The 25,925-nt window shown below is 36.8% G+C and overlaps 5 protein-coding genes and 1 non-coding gene across 8 annotated transcripts; 4 read left to right on the plus strand and 2 right to left on the minus strand.

Annotated features, from left to right (window-relative positions):
• Positions 1-452: 452 nt before the first annotated feature.
• On the minus strand, positions 453-1,297 carry LOC114751060 (uncharacterized). Its single transcript, XM_028939726.1, has 2 exons — positions 1,241-1,297; positions 453-1,158 (listed from the first exon to the last, which is right to left on the minus strand). The coding sequence occupies exon 2, from the start codon at positions 1,078-1,080 to the stop codon at positions 502-504; it is 579 nt and encodes a 192-aa protein (XP_028795559.1). The 5' UTR covers positions 1,081-1,158; positions 1,241-1,297; the 3' UTR covers positions 453-501.
• Positions 1,298-5,248: 3,951 nt separating this feature from the next.
• On the plus strand, positions 5,249-5,343 carry LOC114751077 (small nucleolar RNA Z266). The gene has a single exon (XR_003740708.1). It is a non-coding gene; the product is annotated as a small nucleolar RNA Z266 (small nucleolar RNA).
• Positions 5,344-6,487: 1,144 nt separating this feature from the next.
• On the minus strand, positions 6,488-7,882 carry LOC114751059 (uncharacterized). Its single transcript, XM_028939725.1, has 2 exons — positions 7,195-7,882; positions 6,488-6,766 (listed from the first exon to the last, which is right to left on the minus strand). The coding sequence occupies exons 1-2, from the start codon at positions 7,813-7,815 to the stop codon at positions 6,722-6,724; spliced, it is 666 nt and encodes a 221-aa protein (XP_028795558.1). The 5' UTR covers positions 7,816-7,882; the 3' UTR covers positions 6,488-6,721.
• Positions 7,883-12,344: 4,462 nt separating this feature from the next.
• Positions 12,345-18,796, plus strand: LOC114751052 (sorting nexin 1). 2 transcript variants are annotated; one of them, XM_028939716.1, is made up of 11 exons: positions 12,345-12,566; positions 12,646-12,780; positions 13,772-13,907; positions 14,811-14,944; positions 16,158-16,232; positions 16,920-17,079; positions 17,214-17,347; positions 17,451-17,522; positions 17,702-17,781; positions 18,090-18,150; positions 18,242-18,796. In XM_028939716.1, exons 1-11 carry the CDS (start codon positions 12,549-12,551, stop codon positions 18,449-18,451), a joined length of 1,215 nt encoding a protein of 404 aa, XP_028795549.1. In that variant the 5' UTR covers positions 12,345-12,548; the 3' UTR covers positions 18,452-18,796. The 2 variants fall into 2 exon arrangements, with proteins under 2 accessions (XP_028795549.1, XP_028795551.1); XM_028939718.1 differs by having other exon boundaries at positions 12,347-12,566; positions 17,454-17,522.
• Positions 18,797-19,956: 1,160 nt separating this feature from the next.
• LOC114751061 (uncharacterized) lies at positions 19,957-22,110 on the plus strand. The gene is made up of 3 exons (XM_028939727.1): positions 19,957-20,341; positions 21,234-21,287; positions 21,758-22,110. The coding sequence occupies exons 1-3, from the start codon at positions 20,066-20,068 to the stop codon at positions 21,989-21,991; spliced, it is 564 nt and encodes a 187-aa protein (XP_028795560.1). The 5' UTR covers positions 19,957-20,065; the 3' UTR covers positions 21,992-22,110.
• An 815-nt stretch (positions 22,111-22,925) lies between these two features.
• Positions 22,926-25,497, plus strand: LOC114751056 (protein ORANGE-LIKE, chloroplastic). 2 transcript variants are annotated; one of them, XM_028939722.1, is made up of 8 exons: positions 22,926-23,125; positions 23,250-23,367; positions 23,467-23,583; positions 23,834-23,920; positions 24,207-24,283; positions 24,405-24,532; positions 24,718-24,854; positions 25,071-25,156. In XM_028939722.1, exons 1-8 carry the CDS (start codon positions 22,941-22,943, stop codon positions 25,080-25,082), a joined length of 861 nt encoding a protein of 286 aa, XP_028795555.1. In that variant the 5' UTR covers positions 22,926-22,940; the 3' UTR covers positions 25,083-25,156. The 2 variants fall into 2 exon arrangements, with proteins under 2 accessions (XP_028795555.1, XP_028795554.1); XM_028939721.1 differs by having other exon boundaries at positions 22,927-23,125; positions 25,130-25,497.
• The last annotated feature ends 428 nt before the right edge of the window (positions 25,498-25,925 follow it).

A 25,925-nucleotide genomic window follows, 5' to 3' on the forward strand; every position in this document is an offset into this window, starting at 1 on the left:
CCCCAACCCTCACCCCAACCCGTCGTTGAATCATACATGGATTATATTAGGGGAAATTGCAAAAAAAGACCTTCGAATTGTAAAAACACAGATAGGGACCCTTGACAACTTCACTTTGGGTTTTGACAAGAATAATATGCCCTGAAGTTGTCAAAACCCAAAGTGAAGTTGTCAAGGGTCCCTATCTGCGTTTTTGCAATTCCAAGGTCTTTTTTTGCAATTTTCCCATTATATTACCTGTGAGTAGTTAAATACTAAATGTGAGTAACATTTTCACAAAAGAGAGAGAGAGAGAGAGAGAAGATAAGTGATAAATAGCTATTAAACTATAACATAATAATTATACATAGTCATGAAACACAACATTAAACATAGTCATAAAACACACAACATTACACAGAGTCATTAAACACACAACCATTAAACACATAGTCATGACACATACTAACCAAATACATTATGATAGATAAACAGAAATCATAACAAGTCACTAGGCACAACTCAAGGATTCTTCGGTGCAGCATATGGCGGGGGGTTCGCAGCATTGTGCTTCAACCAAGCTACTAATACCTCCCGATTTTCTCTCAGACCAGCATATATGTCCCTGAATGTCTTGTTAGCCAGCAGATTACAACATGTCACACAAAGTTGTAAGTCACTGACTATTTCAGGCATACTCAGTAGATCAACAGTAAGCTCAGTAGTGTTATCACTGTTGCGGATTTTGTTTATTGCCTTTGCTGTACTAATTGAAGCCTTCTCAATCGAACTTACTGAATCTGCTATTCTTCTTGTCGCTGGTATCTTTTGCTTCTTGTACTTGTCCAACCCTTCACCTCTCTTCCTCTTCCCTTGACTCCCTGAAGCACTAGGTACAGTGGGTGCAGTGTTCGATGTGTTTGCAGTTAAATTGATGCTGTCCAAAAAGTCCGAAACTCCTGCACAGCGTCCAATGTCTTCTTCACTATCCCCTGAACCTTCTTGCCAATCCATTGTTGGTTGGTAGTCATTTGGCTGATCACCCCTCTGTGGTGCAGGCTCGGTCCAAGATGGTGCCCACATATCATCTCCTGATGCCATAGTGTCCTTGAATATAGTTTCCAATTCAGTGCGAAACCTTAACCCATAGTGCCTAAACTTTTCATATGCTGGATTTTCCTGCAAAGTCAAAAGTAAACTATAGTTAAATTGATTCCAAAAGTATAATACTACTTATAAATTAACATAAGCTACTTCATACCTGTAATTCCCTCTCCCACCACTCATCAGATGCCACTACCGTGTTCCTTTCAGGGTCCCACCCTCTGCCGGTCTCCTTAGCAATTAGTTTATCAAATGTCTTTCACTCTTTCCTCAAATTATCTAATCTATTTTTCAGCTGTTTTTTTTCATATCCTCTCCCTGTCTTTTCATTGAATTCTCTATGAATATTGTCCCAACCTGGTTTTGGTAAATGAAGATCCTTGACGAAGCTTGTTATAAATCTGATCAACACATATTTTCAGAAACACACCTGTGGTGCTCACATCCCAAGGTGCTTTGCCTTTATCGTTACTCATAGTTCTTGTTGAAATTACATATATATCAAACTCACAATTAGTCAAGAATCAAGCAGTATAATCAAACAATATAGACCCACAATATATGTAAATCAAATCACAAAAAGTGAATTAATTCAAGCTCTGCCTTACGTTACAAACATACAAAAAAATAGGAACTTATCGATATTTGGATTCAGCACACAATTACACCACCCATTCTCAATCATGATACATGAAGCCCATAGCACCAAAAATACTCTTTTCCTTTAACTCAAAAATTCCAACCACGCAGTATAATATAATATTTAACAAAATTCAAGCCAAACTATTGTTCAATGCAGACAACCAAGGCAATTTCAACAAATGTATAATTTCTTTTCCCCCCTTCCTTCACACATTCATTCGTCCCCATCTACCCTTAACTCACTTTAATTCATTCATTCATTTCACATTCATTTCACATTCGTCCCCATCTTCCCATCACTGATATGCTTCGGTCAACAAAATGAAATTCTCCGATCAACAAAAAGAGGAGCGAAAAAACCCATATGCTTCGGTCAAAACGGCATTCACACGTCCATAAATCTTGCACCATAAACCAACACCATATACCATTAATTACAGCCATTCAGTTCACATTCACACATATGCACACACAAACCGATTCAGCACGAAGAAGGAGTAACAGCCCGGAGTGCACATATTCAAATAGCATCTACAATCAACAATCAGAGAAGGAAGAAAAAACAAAGCCTTCAGCGGTGGAGGGAGCTGAGAGTCGAACAGGGAAGAGAAGAAAAACACACCAGCGATGGCACGAACAACCTTCAGCGGAGGAGGGAGCAAAGCTGTCGACACCCACGGACAGAGACGGCAGAGAGAGCGACGGATGGAGACGCAGCCACACCCAGATCTGTTTTGATGGAGGGGGAGCAGAGCCGTTGACACGGGAATCAGACAGAGACGGCAGAGAGAGCGACGGATGGAGACGCAGCCATACCCAGGGAGCAGAGCCGTCGACACCCACCGACAGAGGCGCCAGAGAGACCGACGGATGGAGACGCAGCCGAGACCGATGGACGGAGACATTGGCAAGAGCACCGAAGAGAGAGTGCCGAGAGTGAGGGAGTTGAAACACGGCCGAATGCTACGCACGCCTTCTCAGCTCCGTCGGGTAGAGATAGGCGAGTGCCGAGAGTGAGGGATCAGAGTGTTTTGCGTTGGGTCCGGTAGAGCTCTGAGGTTGGAATGGTGAAGCTTTGAGAGAGGCACCTAGGTTCGGTAGATAGGTGAGAGAAATTAATATTCATTAATTTAACGGTAATATGCATTTGAAACGGTGGAAAAGTTGCTTCTGGGAGCGTTGAGAAATAAGGAGCTTTTTTTCAGAAGTCTGGTTGAAAAGTTACCTATCCAAACAATCAGTTTAGCTCAGAACGCCCCTAACTGGCTTATTACAATTTCCAAGGCACGTTTGGATCTCAAAACGGAGATCCAAACATACCCTTCATCTTCACGCTCGTTCAACGCACCTTGGTTGGTAAGCCATACTGTCTTTGATCCTTGTATTTTCACTTACTTATATGAAAGTTGATCCTTTAAATGCTTTTCTTATTAGTTTTTCTAGTAATTCTCTTTGTACATCAATTTTCTCTGAAGAAAACTATTGCTTTCTTAATACCATTTTGTCTTATTCCAAAAGAAAAGACGCAATTTATTTAGATATTTTATGAAATACAATAAAGAATCAAAGACTATCCTTACACATGGCAATTAAATCGGATGACATGCGGAAGAAATAATATTATATATCCCTTAGAAGAAATATATCGTTAACTTTCAAATCACATGATGAAATTTAATACATAAACTAGATATTAGTGCTGCTAACCAATAAAAACAGATTATTAAATATTTATTTATTTAAAAATCAGACCTCATCATAACCAAATTGAAATGGAATTAACTTGAATACGAAATACCATTGAATTAGATAAAAATCATTAGATTATATTATTCAAATATGTTATTATTTTTCTTATAAATTATGTATAGTGGAAATAATATTAATTTTTTAAAATCAATCCTCACATCAAGTGAAGGGAATCGCATACTTTACTGGTTCTTAAAAGGTTTCAATGAGATTGATTTAGTTCTTATCAATCTATGACCACTGAATTTAATTTTATGTTGAGATTTAAATCTTGTGTTTAATTTTTTGAGACACTAAAACCATCATAACGATGTACATATTTCAAAGGCTAAAATTGATAATTTTTCTTTCCAAATTAAAAAAATATTCTTCGGATTTTAAATATAAAACTCATCTTGTAAACAGATCTTATATTTAAGACAGGAAGACTAACACCATTTATCAAATTTTTAATTATAATTAATCAGAATATGAGGTAAAAAAAATCAATCAATTGATTATTTTTTTTACCAGAAAATCGGCATCAACAGATACATTAGCTTTTGAGTCCAAATAAAAAGAAAAAAGATACATTAGCTTTAGAGCAAATTGCACATTTAGCAGCATTTTTCATGGTTTATTGCATCTTCGGGACAGCTAGACAGCCCAGCATTGGACCCAAAAGCAATATTGAAGCCCATCTTAGAGCCCACAACCACAAGGGCGGTGACTCGGGATAATCACGTCTTTCTAGTACTTCTTGATCATATTTTTAAATTATTTTCAACATATTTCATATGAACTAAAAAAAAAATTAAATTTTATTAAATTTTATTTAAAATTCAAAAATTTTCAGCTTTATTCCTATTTAATATATATATATTATACCTCATATAAATAAAGTCATCATAATAATAAATAAAGAATAAAATTATACTTCTATACAAAAAATTTATTTCAGTGCCTTATAAATAGGAAAAAAAATCTTATATCTCTACTTTATAACTAGGACCAGAAGAGTATATTTAGAGAAAATTTCAGACGAAAAACCTTGAAATTATCATTTCCTAATTTAGACACCTAAGAGAGTTGAAAATGACAAAAAAAGTAATGTTTGATATGGTATTTTATAAATGTAGTTAAATGATTAAAATATCTTTGTATCATTTTTGAAAAATAAAAAAGATATCAAACTTGTTATTACCTATATAATTCTTGTTCAGTACCAATTATTGTCATTAATAGTATATTTCTTATCATTTGTTATTCGATACTTATCATTATCAATTCAAAATTTGCTAATAAACTTTTTGATATAAGAACATTTTAATTTTTTAATTATATTTATAAAATACTAAATCAGATATTACTTTTTTTTTTTCATCATTTTCAACTCTAAGTACTTAATTTAAAATATTATATTCTTCAGCTTTCTTATTTCATTTTATGAATTTACTTATGAATTTATCTTCGGAAGGGACACCACAGAGGGACAGCTCTTAAGATTGCCTTCCTTGTCATTTTGAAAGTCTCTCTGTACCCTTCAGGGCTTTCCTTCCGGATCCTCCTTTCGCTCACCTGATTCATTCTTTGGAGGCTTATGTCCTTTTCCTTTGAAAGGGTCTGTGACCTATTTCCTGCTTACTGATCTCTAGGCTTGAATGGCTCGAAGCCAAATTGCCGGATATGTAGATTCGATAAATGGGAGTTCAGTTCCTTCCGTGTTTCTATGAATGTCCCCATATCAGGTGGGAACCAGATCCACCATTTCTTTGTCTTGCGTTTTTTTTTGGGGATTCCGCAAGGATGATGAACCAGTTAGATGCGTGAAAGGGAATTTCTTTCTGAGCTCAACAATTGAGGCATTTTAATATCCCTGACTTGCTGATATTCTGTTTCCTAGCTTGGAGATACTCCGGTTTTTTTTTTTTTTTCCAAACGACGATTTTCGTAAGAGTTTGCGAGCTTCAACATTGGGCGGTACCTAGCGGCACTCGACCTTTTCTACTAAAATTTCTCTTGTTCAAGCATGTTCTTTCAAGTTTTAGTCCCAGTGACGTCTCTTCGAAGCTCGAAGTGATAATCCCTACCTTACCATGTTACTTCTCTTATCATAAATTTTGTCAATAACGACCCTTGCCCAGATTCGCCAGAAGGCCTTTCCCAGATCTTCCAATGGAATACGGCTAGAGCTGAATGGCACTGTTGTCCTGTTTTTTTCCCCCTCTGAGTGTAAAACGAAAACGGCTACTGAACGCATTGTCTACTGTTGAACATGCAACTTCACCGTGAATCTTGCTCACCCAACATTTTAATTGCGGCCATGGACCAATCAATTTAATTTAGGAGGAAAGGGATGGAAAGAAAGAACCATTGCAGGAAACGGCAAAGCTAACCTCTTAATCATTTATGTATTCATCGGCTGATGGTATGTTAGTGTACGAGATTCTAAGGTTATTTATTTGTAAGGTCTGTCATTGTCGGCCAATGACGTCCTCCTCTTGCCACCGAGCTATAATCTCGCGATATCTTTTGGCCCTCCCTGTAAACTTTATTCGCCCCATGACTTAAAATATATATATATATATATATATATATATCCCCAATAAGGATATGCCTGGTGTCCTGAATGATTGAACCAACCAAAGATATACTAAAACTTTTGTTGGTAGGAACGTGATTTAATAGTTATTAACAACACCACATGAGTGCCATGAAGTGGATCCCGAACACCAGCACTTCGAAAAGAAATATAATCAGTGGGATGATTATCATCAATATATTGATAATACTACCTCCGATCCTTAATATAAGACCTCATTTGATTTTTATTTTAATCCTAATTATAGGATCCCAATTCACTTTGTTTTTCATATTTATGTATTTTTTCCTAAGATAGTCCTTCTAATAATGGTAAGTTTAGTCAATAAACTTGATTAGTAATGATATTCTAAAAAAAACAATACATATTTATTACAAATAACTAACTTAACTAAGTTCTTTAATTTTTTCAAATTAGACAACTGCGGTTTTATAATTAGGTCCGGAGGTAGTATAATACTTTGTGTCCCCGTCTTCATAATCAAACACACAGCAGCAACACGAAAACGGACACCAATGTTACCTACTCTCATGTTTTATTATTTAATTATTGTCCAACTCTTGTAAAGGAAATTAAAAGCAGTTACTTACCAAGTCACCAACCAGCTTCATTTCGTCTCTCGTTTTTCATCATGCTGACAATGTACTAACTGAAGCAATCGAGAAATCAACAAGCTTGTAGCTCAGCCTTATAAGGATTAAATCCGAATCTCTGGCAATAGCAAAGTGACAAATGAGAGAATTCAATCTCCAACGAATGAAGAATATTGAGCCCCACAGGAACAGGGCAAAAACAGAGTTCACGTGTTTCAGGGTTGAGAATGAGAATTAAGTACGATTAAAATTAAAATAGTAGCAGCGGGTTGAAAAGTTATCAATAACTTGATCCCAGGATTCTAATTGTAATCGTAATTGTAAATAATCTGAAAAAGGTCAACTAGCATTCCCAATGATAGAACACCCTTTCAAATCTCAAACACCAAGTTAACTGGGGAGGCTAAAACATACTCATCCAAGTCACCATCCTTGGTGAATCGATCAAAATTGAACTTGCTCTACAAGAATTGTTCTTGGTTTTAAGATAACCAACACCACAAATCAATCAAGAAAACCTGTTTTGCGCCATATAGCATTCCGCACCTGTCTGAGATCCCTCCCTTTGAGGGTCCTTCCGATCCCTTCCAGCACCGAAGAAGTGGTCTTCGGCGACACCCCAGAACCCCTCGCAACGATTTCGTGGGGCGGCAACATCTCATCATCGTCTTCAATATCGTCGTCCACTAAAGCCAGCTCGTCGTTCCTCCTCCTGGGCATGGTTTTAGACGACAGAATCGGAACTTTCACGGGAGCCGATTGCTGAAATTTCCTGGACGGCAGGGACTGCGAGTAGTATTCCCTGTCTGGAGGGTTCTGGCCCGGCGGTCTGGGTATCGAGGGAACCATCCTCGAAGACGTCGACGGGATAGTGGGCTTTCGACACAAAATGGGCTGATCGCCGGAACGGAAAGCGGGCTCCGATAGCACGGCGAGGATGCCAGAGTTCTGGGGGCAAGGGAGGCTGGGCTGGTTGTTTTGAGCAGGCGCAGGGGGCTGATGAAGGAGTCGATTCTCTGTTTCAGGGACATCGCCCGACCAAAAAAGCTCAGCTTCGTTAAGTTCGTCGCCAGCGCTGGCGAAAGAGGGTGGAGAGAAAGTGAAAATTCCTAGTAAACGGTCGGAGGAGGAAGACGATCGGCGATGGCGAGATGCAGCGGGGTCCATATGGGGTGGGTGGCTTAAAAATTGAGAGAGCCGAAAGACGAGAAGAGAAGAGAGGGAGTGAAGAGGAGAAAGAACGAGAGACAGAGAGACAGGGAGAGAGAGATGTGGCTAGTATGGACTAAAAGCGAGGGATTTATTAAGATATGCTTCGGTGTGCTGGGGGTGTGGGCCCCGCATTAGATGACAATAGGGTGGCACTCACTCCTGACGTGGCCGAGGCATTGGGTGTTGTTTCCTGTGCATGCGGGCTTCATCATCCCATTCGTGGCCTCAGACGATAGCATTTGAATTTTTAGCAAAACACTCACTGGTTGATACGTTAAATCACTTGGCGCTTGTTGGCCACGTGGGACGGTAAAATATGGAGTATCTTTTGTGACTGACTAAACTTAGACGCATGAAATTTCCTCATGTTTCCTTAAGAATCACATTTCTTCCATGCAAACATTTGCTACTGTAAGATTCTGCCAGCCTGAACTACTAATTTAAGGCTTGGGAGTTTCAGAGCAACACCACCAATTTTGTAAGCTTTATGTGCACACATATGCCTATAAATGGGGTTTTGTTTCTTCTGTTCCCAATATTTGCATACTTTTTAAATAATTATTAGGGTTTCTTATGATAAGGATCATGGATGGATGGGCTGACGTGTCGTTGGGGGCATGCCACTCTGCTTGTGCCAGCCGAGGTATGGTGCGTTGGTGCTTCCACGTCTTCTCACCGCCGTGCGAACGAATTAATGAAACATTAAATATTATTTATTTTTGTTCTGTTGTTTTGTTATGATTTGTAGGCGTAGCTATCCGTTAAGCGATGGATTTGTTTGGATCCTTTCAGATTTCTGATGTGCTGTTCGAGTATTTTTGCATTACAAAATTCACGCCTCGTTGTCCCAGCTGCTTTTGCTGTGCACTCGCTTCCAGAAAAACCGATCACTGGAAAATTAACTGAGTCAAAACTAAAAACTTACCCCCTTGTTTTTTCAAAAACTGTTTTTTTCCCTCGCCCGGTCAAGTAATCATATTCAAGCCTTTCAAGAAGTTCGTCCGATTTTTAATATATAACTTAATTATTAAATTGATATCAGTTCAAAATATAAGACATACTACCTCCAGTCCTCAATATAAGACCCTATTTAACTTTTATTTTGCTCATAAATATAAGACCCAATCCACTTTATCTCTTATATTTATGTATTTTTTTTCAAAATAGTCCTTCTAATAATTTTAGCTCTAACCAGTATAGTTGATTAGTAAAGATATTTTAGGAAAGACAACACCTATTTATTACAAATAGCTAACCCAACTTCATTCCTTAACCTCCTCAAATTAGTCAACTAGGTCTTATAATTAGGACCGGAAGTAGTATTTTTCATATTTATTAAATTTTTTTAAATTATCTTTATTAATACTTCTTTAATTATAATCAAGTAGAAAGAGGAAAGAAGATATTAAATAGGATGATTATAGTGTTTTAAGAAAAACATGTCATATTTCTTATAATTAACTAACTTATTTATTTTTTAATCTAATTAAATTAGTTAAATGTGTTTAATATTAAAAATCAGGGGAGTACAATTTTTCTTCCACGGGAATATTACTCCCTAAATTTTGTAGGGAATTAAGTTCCCAACTTCTCAAGTGCACTCTTCTTTTGGGCGTGACACGATGTAATATTAATGGAATAGGAGTTTTACATCGTATAATAAATTATTGTGCAAATATCAATGTTAAAGAACGCAATTAAAAAAAAGGATAATTAATAATACAAAAAATGGACATACGAGAAAAATCTTAAAATAGTGACGAAATTTCCTTCTAAGTTACGGTTCATAAATGAAAGAGATGGACACAATTAATTAATGAATATGATTGATTCAACTTCTCAATATACAAAGAATCACCTGCCTCCTAAATAATTTTAAGTACTTCATCCCTTGATCCGTCTTTCCCCACCTGAGTAAGTAATAACAGTTTCATTCAAATATAGAGTATCAGAATTATTAAGAAAAATGCAGTGCCTCAAATTCAAGTCATACTTGAAAGTCGGAGAGCCAACTCGTTCGAGTCTAGACATTACATGTTTCATGCAAGATACAATTTTGAAAAAATGTACCTGCTTTTTTCTTTGATAGCTTAAAAGAATGTGCTCACCGATAAAAAGACGGGTTAATGTAATTTTTGATCCCTTAAATTTGTTTTTATTTTAGTTCTAGTTCTTTAAATTTTAAACCATAAATTTTAGTTTTTTGAGGGGTAAAATGATTTAAATTTTTATTGAATTATAGATACTAATATTTTAAATAAAAAAATTTAAGGAACCAAAACCTATAATTTAAAACTTGATGGACAAAAACTAAAACGAAAGTGAATTTGAAGGACCAAAAATTGTGTTAATTCAAAAAAGCATGACAAGTTTAATTTCTTTAGAATTTACGAGAACATTTAAAAATACAAACACGAATAATCTACTGTGAATACAAGAGGTGAGACGCTTATAGACAATATATATCCCCGGAACAAGAAAGAGACACTAGCAGATTTTAGGCTGAATATTAAGTTATGCGGAGCGTTCAGATTTTTGAAAATGTGAGTAACAATATTCACTCGATTGGCTTATTTACGCGTATTTGGGTGACAATGTCAAAATCAATTTCCGTATCGACAACGGTGAAGAGGAAAAGAAGGGGCTTGATGGTAGATTAAACAGATAAATGGCATTTTCCGTGTTGAACCTACTTTACAGCCATTTTGCAACGCGGCCTCATTTGTGGTTTCGTCCTCTGTTAGATAAAACACATTTTTCTTTGTCGACCTTTTTCTTCCCCCTCCCGGAGCCAGATTCTCAACAAACTTTTAAATAGACGATCAGAGAATGCTTGTTCAACGGACTGTTCCATGCAAATCTAATACCCTTACGATGTTAATTAGCTTGATTTTATTGTTAGCATGTGTCCACGTGTAAGAATTATGGTGTCAACTTTCATTCATAAAATTTATTGTATTTATTATATTTTTATTCGATAGACATAAAATTAATGACACCATCTGCATGAATTTATGAATTCATTCTTTGTTTTTTTTTTAAACCTTTTTATGAGTTAATTGTGGCAACTCGGTAAATAACTGAAGGTGGGTAGATTCTGGACAATGGCCACCCCGCGGTGCTTCCGTCACTTCAATCAAAAATAGCTAAATCAGTGTTTAGTAGCAGAGAGTGAGTTTGCGGGACTGGGTTTGGTGACAATAATATAATAAAAATATAATACTTCTTAACTAATTTGATTAGATTAAAAAAGTTAGATAAGTTAGTTAATTATAAGAAACACGATACTATTTTTGGTTTTAATTTGGATGAGAGGTAGTATTATTATTATTTTTAAATATCATAATCATTTTTCTTAGTATCCTCTGTAGTTGAAGGAGCATGAATAGCGGTAATTTAGAAAAATAATAATAAATATAAAAAATATATTTTATATTTAGAACTAAAATCAACTCAACAATTATGTTTTATATTAAATACTGGTGAGTAATAAAAAGGAAATGGCACGATTCTACTGGAATATATATGCATGATGCATAATGTATGATTTAGCGACAATGTAATTAATCTACTCGTGCATTATTCAGCGTCTTTTTATTCTTTATTATTATGTTTTTTTTTTTAATCTCAAAGAGTGTTTTTTCAGACGAACTCCTTAACCGAGACTAATTAGCAAACAAACCTTAACGATTAGACGCAAATCTGTTTATACCTTTTGCTATGAATTTGAGTGAGATTTGCGTGATTAGACAAGATCTAAAATAAGTTACATTATTCACAAACTTCTAATACTCATCATACTATATATTGACAATATTTGAAAATGCATGAATTTAGTATTTAAATATATTGAAAAATAAAATCGGATCAATGAATTCATACTATGAATAAAATCAATGAATAGTGCATATCCTGGACCCTTGAACCAAATACTATCTCCAATCCTTAATATAAGACCTTATTTGATTTTTATTTTGGTCCTAAATATAAGATCTCAATTCACTTTTTCTCTTATATTTATGCATTTTTTTCTTAAAATAATCCTTCTAACAATAGTAGTTATAACCAATACATTTAATTAGTAAAGATGTTTTAAGAAAGACAATACATATTTATTACAAATAAATAACTTAACTTCTTTTCTTAATCTCTTCAGATTAGTCAACTAGTTCTTATAATTAGGATCGGGGTAGTATATACGTTTTTTTATAATAATATTTTTATTAAAAATTGTATTGTCAGAATTAGAAATAATTATAAAACAAGTCTAAGAAATTTTTATTTTTTATTATGAAATTTGTTATTATAGCTTATCTAGGCTATTATTAAGATTTTTTAGTAATTATTTTTTTAATTAAGATTTTATTGTAACTCTCCCTGTTATTCCAACACACATCAAACGGCGGCCTTCACTCCTCACGCATTCGTTGTGATAACTGACGAGTGATAGACCCGGCGTTGTTTTTTCCGGAACAATAATAAAACAAGGGAGAAAAAAATGCGGTGATATTTCGCGGTTGCGGCAAGCAATAACTAATCTTGTTGATCGTTAAACTCGCGCTGACTCGTCTGCCCAAACTCACCGCTCAACTCAGAACGTTTTCCGTCATCCACCGCGGCTGACTTACACACCTCCCGTTCTGATTCTCCCAGTGGAGAAGAGTTCACTGCGACCCCCTTCAGCCAAGATGACCATGAATCCCACGGTAATTACTCATCTGCCACTGCATGTCTTCCAGATGTAATCTTTCCCTTTTCTCAAAATTATCCCTTCTGACGGAACAGAACGCAAGTCTCTCCGGGTCGATGCAGAGCCCTAGATCTCAGTCTTCGCAGCCCTTCCTATCGGTGTCGGTCACCGATCCGGTTAAGCTCGGCAATGGCGTCCAAGCCTATATCTCCTACCGTGTCATCACCCAAGTAATTCTCTACTTTTTCTTGCTTTCTTTCCCCTGTCTGCAACATCTTTTTCGTTGGTAGGAAATTTCTTATTTCTCATTTAATTGAAAACCAACTTTCTGTGCACTTCGATTTGACTGTTTATATTTGACTTTGGGTGGTGCTGCGTCTAGTGAATTACATTTCATTTCCACACTGTATGAAGAATAATGAAGTCCCCCTTATCTTCAGCTTGTTTATTGGATTAAAAATCTATCTATAAATGATACAATACGGCGCATGTGTGTGTGAGTATGTATATGAGGAAATTGTGGTCTATTTTTAAGAACGACATGATGAGGGAGTTCGGTTTGGGGTGTTGAATGGCACTAATCAAGATAAAATGGGATTTTAAGGAGTTGCAAACTTTGTGTAACTTATAATCTTGAACAAACGATTGGAGCTTTTTGGCGCTTTGTACTTGCACCAACCTTCCCATCGCTGTTTGTTATAGCATAGACACTAAGAGAGATAGGACATAGAGCCCAACGCAGGGATGGATTCTATTGGATGCCGGATGACATGTTTTTGCCCCTCTAATTTGTTGTCAATAAAGTGTAGACCTCACTCATATGCGTAAATTTTAGTTAAGAGTCAGCATGCATGCGTAAATTTTAGTAAAAAATGGAATTCCATTTTAGTATATTCCATTGACATTTGATGGAGACGGGGCAAAATGGAGGTTTGAGAAATGGGAAATCAACTATAACACATTCTTGAGATTGTCGTTGCCATGGAATGGAATTGACACTCTCATGCTCCAGTGTACCTTAAAACTCCATATAAATATGATTTTTCTTATACTCAAGTCTATAATACTAGATGCTTTACATGCAGTCTTCAATTGTCAATGCAAAGATATTCACTTTCATCATTTGTTAGTATTGGCCTTTTCCCCATCAATCTCATCAGAAAGATGTAACGCAAGTGCCTACCATTTCATTCTCATGCTAATTGAATTTTACTTTGGCAGACAAATTTTCCTGACTATCAGGGACCCGAGAAGATTGTTATCCGACGTTACAGTGACTTTGTTTGGTTGCATGATCGTCTTTTTGAAAAGTACAAAGGCATATTCATTCCGCCTCTTCCAGAGAAAAGTGCTGTAGGTAACATCTTTTGGCAGGACTCTTTTTTATATGCTTAATGATATTCAATTCTAGAAGTTGCTATTAGAATGCGTGATGATGCTACTTTGGCACTCGAGCATCCTTTTATACATGCTTTTATTTTCTTTTTATGTCATTTGTCTGACATTATGCTGGTCTTTTACATGGTAATGAACATATGAAAATATCATGATTGAAGTGAGCTTCCATATATTATCTCATTCTGCTCCTTCGAAGGTGAAGAAGCTCTTTAATACTTAAATTAACTACGTATATAGCCTGTGATATGTTTCACGTCATTTTTTTCACAGCCTTTCCCCTGTGGAAATTCAAATTTCTGAAGGTGCTCATCCAGGCTAGCCTGGAAGTAATGTCTTATTGCAAGTGTTTGATACGCTTATCTCAATAAGTATTGCCTTCTTATTTTGAAAACTTTTAAACGTCCTATGTTTTTTGACATACTATGTTATGTAATAAATCAATGAAGGGTAAGTTAGTTAAAAGGCCAACGGTAGTTAGGTTTGTTAGTTGGGTATTAGGGATTATGGTCTTCAAAAGGGCACAAGAGGGGTTATTGTAATAAGGTCTTTGAATAGCAAGAGTTGAGCTCCCTGCCTCCCTTTTCTCTCGTCTATCTGTCTCTCTCCCTATTTCCCTCTGTTTATACGGCATTCATTTATTCGGCATACTATGACCAGACATTTATACGGCATGACCTGATGTACTTTTGGCTTGATTATTTATGAACCGAGGGGCATCATCATTGATAATGTGTAATGAATGCTTAAGAATCCTGTAGGAGCATTGCACTGTGCTTAAAAACGTTATTTGATGAAGATGTTGACGCTCCACAAAGCAATCCAAAAATTACCTTTTTACCTTATTTGTGTTTCACTTTTGCAGAGAAATTCCGTTTTAGTGCTGAATTTATTGAGATGAGGCGTCAAGCATTGGATATATTCATAAACAGGATCGCATCGCATCATGAGCTTCAGCAAAGTGAAGATCTGAGGACCTTTTTACAGGCAGATGAAGAGGTGATACCTCTGAGTAGTTGTTGTGTTATTGGAAAAGAGAGAGGGAGAGAGGAGGGAAAGGGAAGAGAAACAGAGAGAATAGGGGAAATTGAAGAGAAAGGGGAGAGAGTAGAAGGCAATAGGCGGAAGAGAAAAAGAGTTCTATTAGATTGATCACAATACAGCACACTCACAAATGAGAGATAAGCCTGTTTATATAGGCAAAGTCCGAGGGCTAGTAACTAACTATTATTCTAACTAACTCATATAAGCCTTTCTATCATATAATTCTTTTTGTCTTATGATTTCTTGCAGCTGCATGGACAAACCAAGAAGGGCCTCTTTTAATTTATTGATGGAGTCTTGTATTCCATCGACTGAATTCAATTTTTGTTCGATGTTGAGGAGGCGTTCCTCCATGGAACTTGAAATTGATTGGGAATGAGGGGGAAAGAACCGAGTAGTGGGGTAGGGCTAAGGAAAGACTGACTCTGGATACCATTGTTGTGTTATTGGAAAAGAAAGAGAGGGAGAGAGGAGGGAAAGGGAAGAGAAACGGAGAGAATAGGGGGAATTAGAGAGAAGGGGGAGAGAGTAGAAGGCAATAAACGGAAGAGAAAAAGAGTTCTATTAGATCGATCACAATACAGCACACTTACAAATGAGAGATAAGCCTGTTTATATAGGCAAAGTCCGAGGGCTAGTAACTAACTATTATTCTAACTAACTCATATAATTCTGTTATTTATTTATTACAATATCATATCAGTAGTAAAATTTGTTCCTCTGCTGCAGCTGTAGATGTTTTAGATGAGAGTAATTTTCTTGCATTATCTAGCGCAAAGTTTGCTTCTTCCCTTTGCCACTGGCTCATTTTTACTGCACCTTGTTTCTTAATGAGATTTTTTTTTCAATTTAAATATTAGAGTAAAATAAATTGTTTGTTTTGAAGATTGTTTCTTGGTGGCTAGCGAATAGTTCATGCGTTGATTAAATTTTCTTTAGCATATAATTATTGTTATGTAAAAATTGAATCATGCAATCATCTCAATTATTGTGATAGTAATTTGTTTCACATGTTGGAAAGTGAGGTATTGGAATCTGTTGAATAGCTCTCTTTCTCTTGCGTGTGAATATATATCTTTTGCGACTGTATATTTCTAGTTTGGCTATTTTTGTCAATTTAAGCGGACAAGAAAATCTACATTTTGATTTCTTTGTGGTATCTATGCAGGCGATGGAGAGATTTAGGGCCCAGGAGAGTGGTATATTCAAGAAGAAGCCATCTGATTTAATGCAGATTTTCAAGGTAACGTATACTTTTGGTATTATGATAATTTTTCTAGTAGTGTTTTAATATTTTAAATGGAGTCAAGTTTTGAGTCACACTAATTCTGTCTGGAATAGGGCAGTACTCAGTCTTTTCCCCTTACTATTACTAACTGTGAACATGCACATGGAACGTGCATGAATTGCAAGGTGGAAGAAAAGTTAGTTTTTTTGGGCCCCCCGGGGGGGGGGAACCGTAGTGTTTGTCTGACTCTACGCGTCTAAGCTTTTCAAAAGAAAATTGTTTGATAAAAATCTATATGCAAATAAGAAGTAAATCTGCAGGAAAAAGTATTGATACACAAAAAAGTACGAAAGAAAGTTGCTGAAGTTACTTTTAGTAGTAGGGGTGAAGGAAGTTGGCTTCTCAACTCAACTAATCATTGATGCATGGCATATCATGTATATGCCTAGAGTAGGACAGTGAACTGGACTCGAGGCAACGCTGAGATCAACTATCTATAATTGTATTTTGCTACAGTTATGCTATTCTGCTCTTATATTTATCACTTGGGTTATCATGCGTGGAATGTTACCCAGCAATAGATTGCCATTTCCTCTGTCTGAGACAATTGCTTTTACCTCTCTGGTAGTCTGGTTGATTGTGCTGTCCGAGTGTGAGTCTTGGCAGCTTAATTCGTTTGTAATTGTTTGCAAATACTGACAGGATGTGCAGTCTAAAGTGAGTGATGTTGTCCTTGGGAAAGAGAAGCCAGTGGAAGAATCAACTCCTGAATATGAAAAGATGAAACATTACATTTTTGAGCTTGAAAACCACTTGGCCGAAGCTCAAAAACATGCATATCGACTTGTGAAGAGGCACAGAGGTGAGGTTTAGTTTAGCGTCTGTTGTCCTTCCCGTTTTGCCTTTCAGGGAATCATTTTCACTGTCTAATCCTCCCTTGTGACATCCCCTATGCATAATGCTATTCTCACCATCTTACTTTGATGGCTCTTGCAGAGTTGGGTCAGTCACTTTCAGATTTTGGGAAGGCAGTGAAACTTCTTGGTGATTGTGAAGGAAATGCACTCGGAAAGGCATTCTCTGAACTTGGGGCAAAGTCTGAGACTTTATCAATCAAGCTGCAAAAGGAGGTAAGCTTCCTATTGTTTATTTTAGTGGCTTTTCGTACATGCTTGGTCACCTGCTTGCATTATTGGTGAAAACTGAAAAACCCTTGTTTGCTTTTCTGGCAAGCAGGCGTATCAGATCTTGATGAATTTTGAAGAGCCTCTGAAAGATTATGTCCGTGCTGTGCAATCTATCAAGGTTAGTCTGGTTTGTTTCTCTTTCATTAATTAGTCAGTCAGTCAGTCATCAACATGACTGAATATTCTGTTTGTTTTCTTTCATAGTTATGTAAAATTATAATCCCAACTACCTCATGGAAAAACCAAAAGAAAAGAGAAACCCAGGCATTTATCCACTTTTTGGCTATTCTGAAACAGGCTACAATAGCAGAGAGAGCCAATGCCTTCAGAAGACAATGTGAGCTAGCTGAAACCATGAAATTGAAGGAGATTAATCTGTATGTTCCTGGCTCTCTGGTTCCGTTGTTCACCTAATCTAGTATGGCACAATATAGTGCGCTTTTAATTTTTTTGGTTGAGGTGGCACTTAATACTATTCATTGTTTCACAGTCCCATATACAAACTTGTGTCCCCATTATTTCCTTTACAAATGCAAAGAAGTTGGCGTTTTCCGTGTGGCTTGGGCACTAGAACGTACCTAATATTGTTATTTTTTAAATAGAAAGGCAAGCTTAAAGCTCGAAATAAAAGTTACGAGAACATCCCTAATATACTTATTCATTATTTATATCTGGTGGAATGCAGTGACAAACTCACGCTGACACGATCTGATAAAGTGGCAGAAGCACAACATGAATATAATGAGGCAAGTTTGTTTATGATTGTCATCAATTTTCCAATAAGCAGTTGTATACCTCTCGGTTTGCTTGATCATGACATTGGGATTTGTGGTGCAGTTGAAGGTAGAGAGTGAACAAGCAGCACAGACATTTGAAACAATTGTTAGATTAATGAACGAGGAGATGGTGCGTTTTCAGGAACAGAAAACTAAAGATATGGGAATTGCTTTCCATGAATTTGCCAAAGGTCAGGCACGCCTTGCAAATGGTATTGCTGATGCGTGGAGAAGTTTGATCCCAAAACTGGAATCATGTTCCTCCTCGTAGTTAATTTGTCAATGAACCCTCCAAAGCAGGAGCGCAATACCTCACAGGTGCTTAAAGGGTTTGAAAATCGCAGAGAAATCTCGGGGGAAACTTGCTTTTTGGGGCCATTGCAAAACCGTGCTATATTTTGGCTTTTAAGAGTTATCTCTGCTGTATTATTGGTACAGGTTACATTTCTTGTGTACGGGATGTGTGATTGTCTTACCACTTTTGTACAAATTTCAATCTAAAGCTAAGAACGTGATCATCTTGAGAAGTGAAGCTCCGGTTCAATTGTTGGCTACAGTCGAGCGAAATAATATCTCTACAAAGCTGACTCTTCACGAGTTCTGCTAGTGTTTAGTGGATTATTCGCGCCTTACAGAATGTCCCATTACACCCATCGAAATGGCAAGCCATTTTTTCATGTTACATAACCTCTCGTCAAGTTTAAAACGACAGCGTGGTGCCATCCTGATGCTATTCAATTCAAATTTCAACTCGCTGTAATTTTTGGAGTCTTTATTGTATTAAAGTTTCAGAAGATTTATCTTCATTTTTTTTAACAGTTAAATTCATCTCCTGCAAAACATGTTTACATAAATAAAACTACTGATAATCATGTTGAAATGTATTACCGTTAATTTATCAATTTGTATAGTAAAATTTATAATAAATTAATATTATTTATCAGTCATAGATAGTGTCGGCCGCTCTAGATTTCAGATGCTATAAGAGTAAATATGTTGGTTTAACAAAATTATGGAACCGAAAAAAAAGAAACAAAATTAATTTTTTAAAAATTATTAATTAGAAAAATATATTTATTTTATATTTAAATTATTAAAAAGGTTGGGCTTAATTTTCAAAATAAAATAAATGTTACATACAATCTCTGCTCCTATATACTCCTCCGGTCCTAATTATAAGATCCAATTGACTTATTTGAGGAGATTAAGGAAGTAAGTTAAGTTGGTTATTTATAATAAATAAGTGTTGTTATTCCTAAAATATCCTTGCTAATTAAGTATATTGGCTAAAACTATCATTATTAAAAGGATTATCTTGGAAAAAAATGCATAAATATAAAAGAGAAAATGGATTGGATCTTATAATTAGGACCAAATAAAAAGTCAAATTGGGTCTTATAATAAGGACCGGAGGAGTACTATACTATGCAATATGCCTTTTAGAACATAAAGTTAGTCCAATTTTATAAAGTGCCGTGTCAAAACTCAAAATATGAAATCATTTTTTTGTTTGTTTTGCCTTAGAATTTTAATATGATCTCATGACTTAGCCAAGGTTTTATGATTTCTTTTACAAAGAACAAAGATGAAGAGGAACAACTACAACTTTTCTCAATTTAAGGAGAAAATGTCCCAGGAATCTGATAATAGGAATTGGAGGGAGTAATTTTCTCAGAATTAAAGAATAAGTAAGATTCAGATTGACAGTCGGGTATGGCTAATCTGCTAGGTTATCTCCTGGGCCATTATTTGGATCGTTTCCAACCTCAAACTTGGAATCTGATTACCGATTCTCCACCACCACTATAGGTCGTAGCTGCTTGCTCTCTCCTCACTTGCTACCATTACCCCGAGTCACCGCTTAGTACGCGAAGGCGGGAAAGCCATGGCACTTTCCATAAGGCAATTTCTGTACCTCACGCGGTGCAATCCCCATGTTTCGTTCTCTTCTACTTCCCTCGTCTCCACGATGCCTAATTGCCGCAACCACCTCTCTTTCTCCCTTCGCAAACGCAATCAAACGGTACTTTCATTCCCGGTAGCCAAGGCCTCCGCTGGCAATGGTGGCCTCACCGACGATGACGGCGATGGAGTCTCTCTTGGGACAATGGTTTTGCCTCCGGATACTGACCTTCAAAGATTCGAATCCTTGCTTTTTCAGGTGTGCCTGCCCTTTCTATTTGCCTCTCACCTCCACTACTCGTTGCTCACTGATTTTCTCTTATGCTAGCGTCAGAAATGTGAACCATGGATAAGGCCAAGACTGGGACTAGTTAGGAAATCTATCCCACCAAGAGGCAGTAAAAAATAACGGTCTCAATTTGATGAAAAGCAAAACTGCAAATTAAAGATTCAAATGTCATCAGGAGAGCAGTGTAAAACTTTGTAACAGAAAATTAAAAGAGAGAAAATAACCTGACTCACTCTTTCTTTCTGTTCACACAATATTAAAAAGGAAAGTCAACTTCACTGTTGATGTGTCTCTAAAATTGAAATCGTCCATTGAGGTCACTTCGAATCTGTCAATGGGAAGATATTTTTTGATGGTGGTGTGAGAATTCTTGTTATGGCAGAGCCTCAAAGACGAACCGTTACTTTGTCAAGGGCGCCAAGCTAAAGTTAGTTTCTGATGGATATGAGAGTGATGAAAAATATGGTAAGAACTTTGACGAGAGATGGACTTATGGTCCTCATGAGACGGAGAAAGACTGTGCAAATGAGGGGAAAGAGAGGGAGAAAACGGGCATTTCTTGTTGATTCATTCCAAAAATTTTGATCTTTTTAAATAACTTGAATGAGTTTTGAACCGTTTATAGGAAATCTTGCAGACTTGTGGCCCTTGGATAAAATCTTTCTAAGATATAACACGGTTAAATACAAAAACATAAGCACAGTTTGTCATAATTTCATTTAATACTTTGATAATGAGAACGACATCTTCACACTTCATTCCTTTTCTTGGTAACTTGAATGATCACCGTACAAATGGGTTCTGCGGTCTGTTTTGACGGAAGTACTATTTTGTTTTGCCTCTTGTTCTTGGACTGTGACAGTGGGCGAACAGTCTTTGCCAGGGAGCCAATCTGCCACTTCCTGTGCCTCTGAAGGTATGTTCAGTTGCTTCTTTCTGCAATGCATCTAACGATTTAATTTGTAGAGTGTTTATACCATTTCTAAAATCTGAACTGCATCAAAACACGGAAACATTTGTTGTTGTCTATCATAGTATGATATGCTAATAATACTCAAAAGGTGCTATGGTAGAGGGTTCTAGGATGCATACACACGTCAATCTGCTGAAAACTGTTTACTTTGCCTGGTGCGCTGTTTAAATGCCTGCTTGAGTTAAGCTCACTGACAGGAGGCAGAAGAATGGAATCTCTTGTCAAAGACTAACTTACAACTACAGGGATGTCAAACCTTTATGGAGAAAATTGTTTCCGTTTTGCGTATTTGATTGTTTATTAATGCATTTCTGGATATAAAGATCTAGTTCATGTAGGCTATTTGGCACTTTGATCTGGGATAACTGAATGCTTCTTCAGAGTTCGAAATAATTTTCTATGAAATTAAATAGGTGGACAAAATACGGGGTGGAGCTAGATTGGGTTTTATAACGGTTGCAGATGGGAAAACAGAAGTTCTTGTGCATATTGACTGCTTGGTTTTTCCAGCAACTGATAACTCTGCTCCAATTTTCCGTGCCATAAGAAATGGACTAAAAAAAGATGAGGAACCGCCTGGTGAGCCCAGAATCATGAGGAGTCTTCTGCAGGCCCTTAAGAGGTCCGTTGAGATCGCCAGATTGTGAATATTGTTTGTTATAATGTACTCGTAGAATTTTGAATTACCGAGCTGATTTCGTGGACTTTATTATAATGTACCTATAAAACGTCCATTATCATCGAGCATTACTTGGCAATTATTTCATCGTCATAGACCAGGATATTAATTTTCTGCATTGTAACCCACAGCTTGCTCTGTTTGTAACGTTCTTAACTATTACAGGTAATAACTTAATCACATGATATTAAAAAATGAGGCTGGAAAAAAAAAAAAACTCGAATCAAACATCTCAAGCATGCCAGTTGCTCTTTTTGGGGGATGCAAATATGTAACGCGACATTTTGGGCGACTGGTGATTGTGATGGGCACCCATACACATGCCTTGTGGTGATGTGTAATTACTAATCAATCCCTAATAGTAATATATGATGCATTGACGTATAGCAATTATAAAACAAGTTGTATGGGTTACACTGTGTTTATTTGAAAAAGTGGGTACTGACTTGAAAGTTATAAACCGCATCAAATTCGTAACCTTTTAAACCTTTTACTGAGTATTTATGCCACTAAGATACAAAACTATCGACAATCGTATGGGTTATACTATATTGGAAGAAGTCAGAGAAGAGCGGTGACCGAGGCTAACGGTCTGGCCAGTCGCCATTCACCCGGTGCGCAAAACCTACATCGCAAATTTTAGTATCAGCGGCTCTAGTAATATGTCTGTGACGGTTATTCTAGTTAGCACCAGTAATCACACATTACACTCACAGTAAGTATGAATCGAAGCATATTTTCCCTTTTTTGTAAAAAATAAAGTATAATGTGCAATGATGCATTATTTTTATTTCCCAGGCCAAGCGCGTGCCCTAGATCGGTTCCGTTCAGGTTTCTACTTCAAGCCCCCACGGCCCCACCCTCCCCTGTTTTATTTATAAACCCAGTTTTAATCAATCTTCCGCGAGCACCGAACAATGACCACTTTCGTTCTCTGCTCTCATTTCCTTCCATCAAGGACACCTTCAACTCTCAGGCTTCCTAATACCTCAATTCTCTATGACTCTTCCCCACCAAACCCCAAGCAATTCCTCCTTCCAAGACACACCGTCTCTAAACCCAGAATTCTCTGCTCTTCTTCGAAGGATGACAACAACCCGAGGTTCTTTATTTCTCTGTTGTTATTCTTTTTTTTTTTTTTCAAGCTTAATTATTGCACTCCTTCTATTTAACTGAGTCGTGATTTTGCTGTTGGTTTGGGCATAACATACCTTTGTAATTGCCAGCAACTTTTGCATTATTGAGGGGCCGGAGACGGTTCAGGATTTTGATCAAATGCAGACGCAGGAAATTCAAGACAATATAAAGAGTAGGCGCAATAAAATATTCCTTCTCATGGAAGAGGTTGTCTTACAACGTCATCTCAGTTCAACTTGTGAACCCTAGTCTCTTGACAAGCCTTAAATTCATTTATCGTGATAGATTATGTGATGCTTTGAGCAGGTGAGGAGATTACGCGTACAGCAGCGCTTAAAAAGTATGAAAGTCATCACTGAGGATGGAGAAGAAGCGTATGAGATGCCCGAAATTCCATCGTCAATTCCCTTTCTTCCGCATGTGGTAAGCCTCAAAATTTTGTCGTAATTTAGCTACGATTATTGAATGGTTCTTCTATTCACCGAACTGTGTGATATAATAGACTCTTTGACACGATTAATTACTTATGAATCCATCTCCAGTAAGTGGAGAATAAAACTTGCTTCTTCGCATTTTCCTATTGTTTCTGTATCATTACTTACCTGATCAAAATTAACTTGAAGGATTTACCACTTTAATTTGGAATAACCTTGTGCACTTTCTTTTGAGGCAGACACCGAAGACCTTGAAGCAGCTCTACCTAACAGGCTTATCCTTGATATCTGCCATAATTGTATTTGGCGGGCTTATTGCACCAACGGTAATTTTATCTAGCCACATTTGACAGGATCAGAACATCAAACTGCACTGAAGAATGCCTATCCGCCCCTTTAATTCCACCTATTTATTTTAGTCGTCTTATTATCTTAAAGACACTATTTACATGTTCATATTTCAATTGATATGATAAAGATAGTTATATTATTTTATGGTGCTTTCTATGGTGGTATAGATTTCTAGCATCATGATTTTGTCGTGCAAGTATATATGCTTTTGACCGTGATCTACATTGATTTCAAATACTGAAATGTATTGCTGCATTACAGCTGGAGCTAAAATTAGGTTTGGGCGGTACCTCATATGAGGATTTCATAAGAAGCATGCGCTTGCCTTTGCAATTAAGGTATATTGGTTCTCTGATTGGCCTACTTTTGTTTGTTCAAGTTTGCCCTTGGACTACTTCATTGATGAGTAGCTGTTTTGTTTGATGTCTATCTCTAATTTGATTTGCTTTACAAATTTAGTCAGGTTGATCCAATTGTGGCATCATTTTCTGGTGGAGCAGTGGGTGTTATATCAATATTGATGTTAATTGAGGTTAATAATGTTGAGCAGCAAGAGAAAAAAAGGTGCAAGTATTGCCATGGAACTGGTATGTATCAGCTTGGTCTCTGAAAATGTCCGTTCTCTAGATATCACAGCTTGGCCTCGAATGTTTGAGAAACTGTTTTTCCTGTTTGATTGGATCTGCTGCCACTTAATTGAAATTACTTCTGATTCTAATTTCTCTCATTGGAACTATGGATATATTCTTAATGATCAGTAATTTATGGACAGGATACTTGGCCTGTGCCCGCTGTTCTTCTAGTGGTGTATGCTTGAACATTAATCCCATCTCAGTATCTAATGCTGCTGACAGGCCACTGCAAGTTCCCACAACCAGAAGGTGTCCAAATTGCTCTGGTACTGGAAAGGTACAATGTCTAATAGAAAATATACATTATTTATTTTTTGAAAAATAGACTTCTAGAGTGGAATTTGTGTTATGTATATTTTTTATGAAAGCCAAATGCTGATCTTTAACTTGTCTAAACCCTTTTCACCCATAGAAAGATGACTGTCTTAGTATGCATGTGATTTTTATTTTTTTTGGTGTGTTTTAACTCATAATTTGACTTATACAAATGCAGTTCATGCACTGAAAATTTTCTGTAATTAGTAATGTGATTACTAATGACAAGTTTGTTAGGTTATGTGTCCGACATGCCTTTGCACTGGGATGATGATGGCAAGTGAGCATGACCTGCGAATTGATCCATTTGACTAGACCAGATTTGGAGACTCGCAGTTCTGTAGATCTCGTGTATTTTTGCATCATGCTTCACATATCCCTTATTTCAACAGTTGAAACAGGAAAAAATTGCTGTGTGGAGGGAGATTTAAACCCCATAACCTCCTGGTTTTTCCTCGTTCTTACAAGCGAAATGCAAAAATTGTTTCATCGGTAAGGTTTTATCAGAACATAAAAGCAGAGCATAATGTTTAAAATACTTCCTTTCATATGTGGATATAAATGGACTACAGATATTCTCTGTGGCATACCTTGATTTAACATAATTAGCTGGTGCGCAGTAGGGGTTAATTCCCACTTCGATCTCAAATGGGTTAGGCAGCCCATCCATATGATTTACTGTTTATTTGGAGGTATTGGTTTTATTTAGTAATCACAACTGCTGCAATAGCTGAACTGGTTTTTTTCTGATTCTCATCGCTTGATGAGGAGAGCCACGGCTACTACACGAATGTCTTGATGTTGCATTAGCTTCCCCCGTATAAATAGGGTCGGTGCGTTTGTATGGGACTCGAAATTTATGATGTTGGCCTGGGGCCGCATACTGTAATGATGATGACAATGATTGGATCAAAAATTCGTTTTGTATTGTGCTCGCAAAAGTAGCACGTATTTGCAGCCGCATAGCCTCATTCGTGACAAGGCTGTCAATTTGCTTTGATAACATGCAACGCCCCCATCAAATGGTATCAAT

The sequence above is a fragment of the Neltuma alba genome, unplaced genomic scaffold (assembly GCF_004799145.2).
Source record: "Neltuma alba isolate B1F8T4 unplaced genomic scaffold, ASM479914v2 tig00006741_pilon, whole genome shotgun sequence".
Lineage (NCBI taxonomy): Eukaryota > Viridiplantae > Streptophyta > Magnoliopsida > Fabales > Fabaceae > Neltuma > Neltuma alba.

Coding starts and splice junctions, on each gene's coding strand:
- LOC114751060 (XM_028939726.1), bottom strand. CDS start 1,080: ATGGCATCAGGAGATGATATGTGGGCACCATCTTGGACCGAGCCTGCA.
- LOC114751059 (XM_028939725.1), bottom strand. CDS start 7,815: ATGGACCCCGCTGCATCTCGCCATCGCCGATCGTCTTCCTCCTCCGAC. Junction 6,767..7,194: donor AAGGGAGGGATCTCAGACAG/GTGCGGAATGCT, acceptor TGCTATTGCCAG/AGATTCGGATTTAATCCTTA.
- LOC114751052 (XM_028939716.1), top strand. Junction 17,348..17,450: donor CAATCAAGCTGCAAAAGGAG/GTAAGCTTCCTA, acceptor TTTTCTGGCAAG/CAGGCGTATCAGATCTTGAT. Junction 17,782..18,089: donor AAATTGAAGGAGATTAATCT/GTATGTTCCTGG, acceptor GGTGGAATGCAG/TGACAAACTCACGCTGACAC.
- LOC114751061 (XM_028939727.1), top strand. CDS start 20,066: ATGGCACTTTCCATAAGGCAATTTCTGTACCTCACGCGGTGCAATCCC. Junction 20,342..21,233: donor TCGAATCCTTGCTTTTTCAG/GTGTGCCTGCCC, acceptor GGACTGTGACAG/TGGGCGAACAGTCTTTGCCA. Junction 21,288..21,757: donor CACTTCCTGTGCCTCTGAAG/GTATGTTCAGTT, acceptor GAAATTAAATAG/GTGGACAAAATACGGGGTGG.
- LOC114751056 (XM_028939721.1), top strand. CDS start 22,941: ATGACCACTTTCGTTCTCTGCTCTCATTTCCTTCCATCAAGGACACCT. Junction 23,368..23,466: donor TATTCCTTCTCATGGAAGAG/GTTGTCTTACAA, acceptor TGCTTTGAGCAG/GTGAGGAGATTACGCGTACA. Junction 23,921..24,206: donor GCGGGCTTATTGCACCAACG/GTAATTTTATCT, acceptor GCTGCATTACAG/CTGGAGCTAAAATTAGGTTT.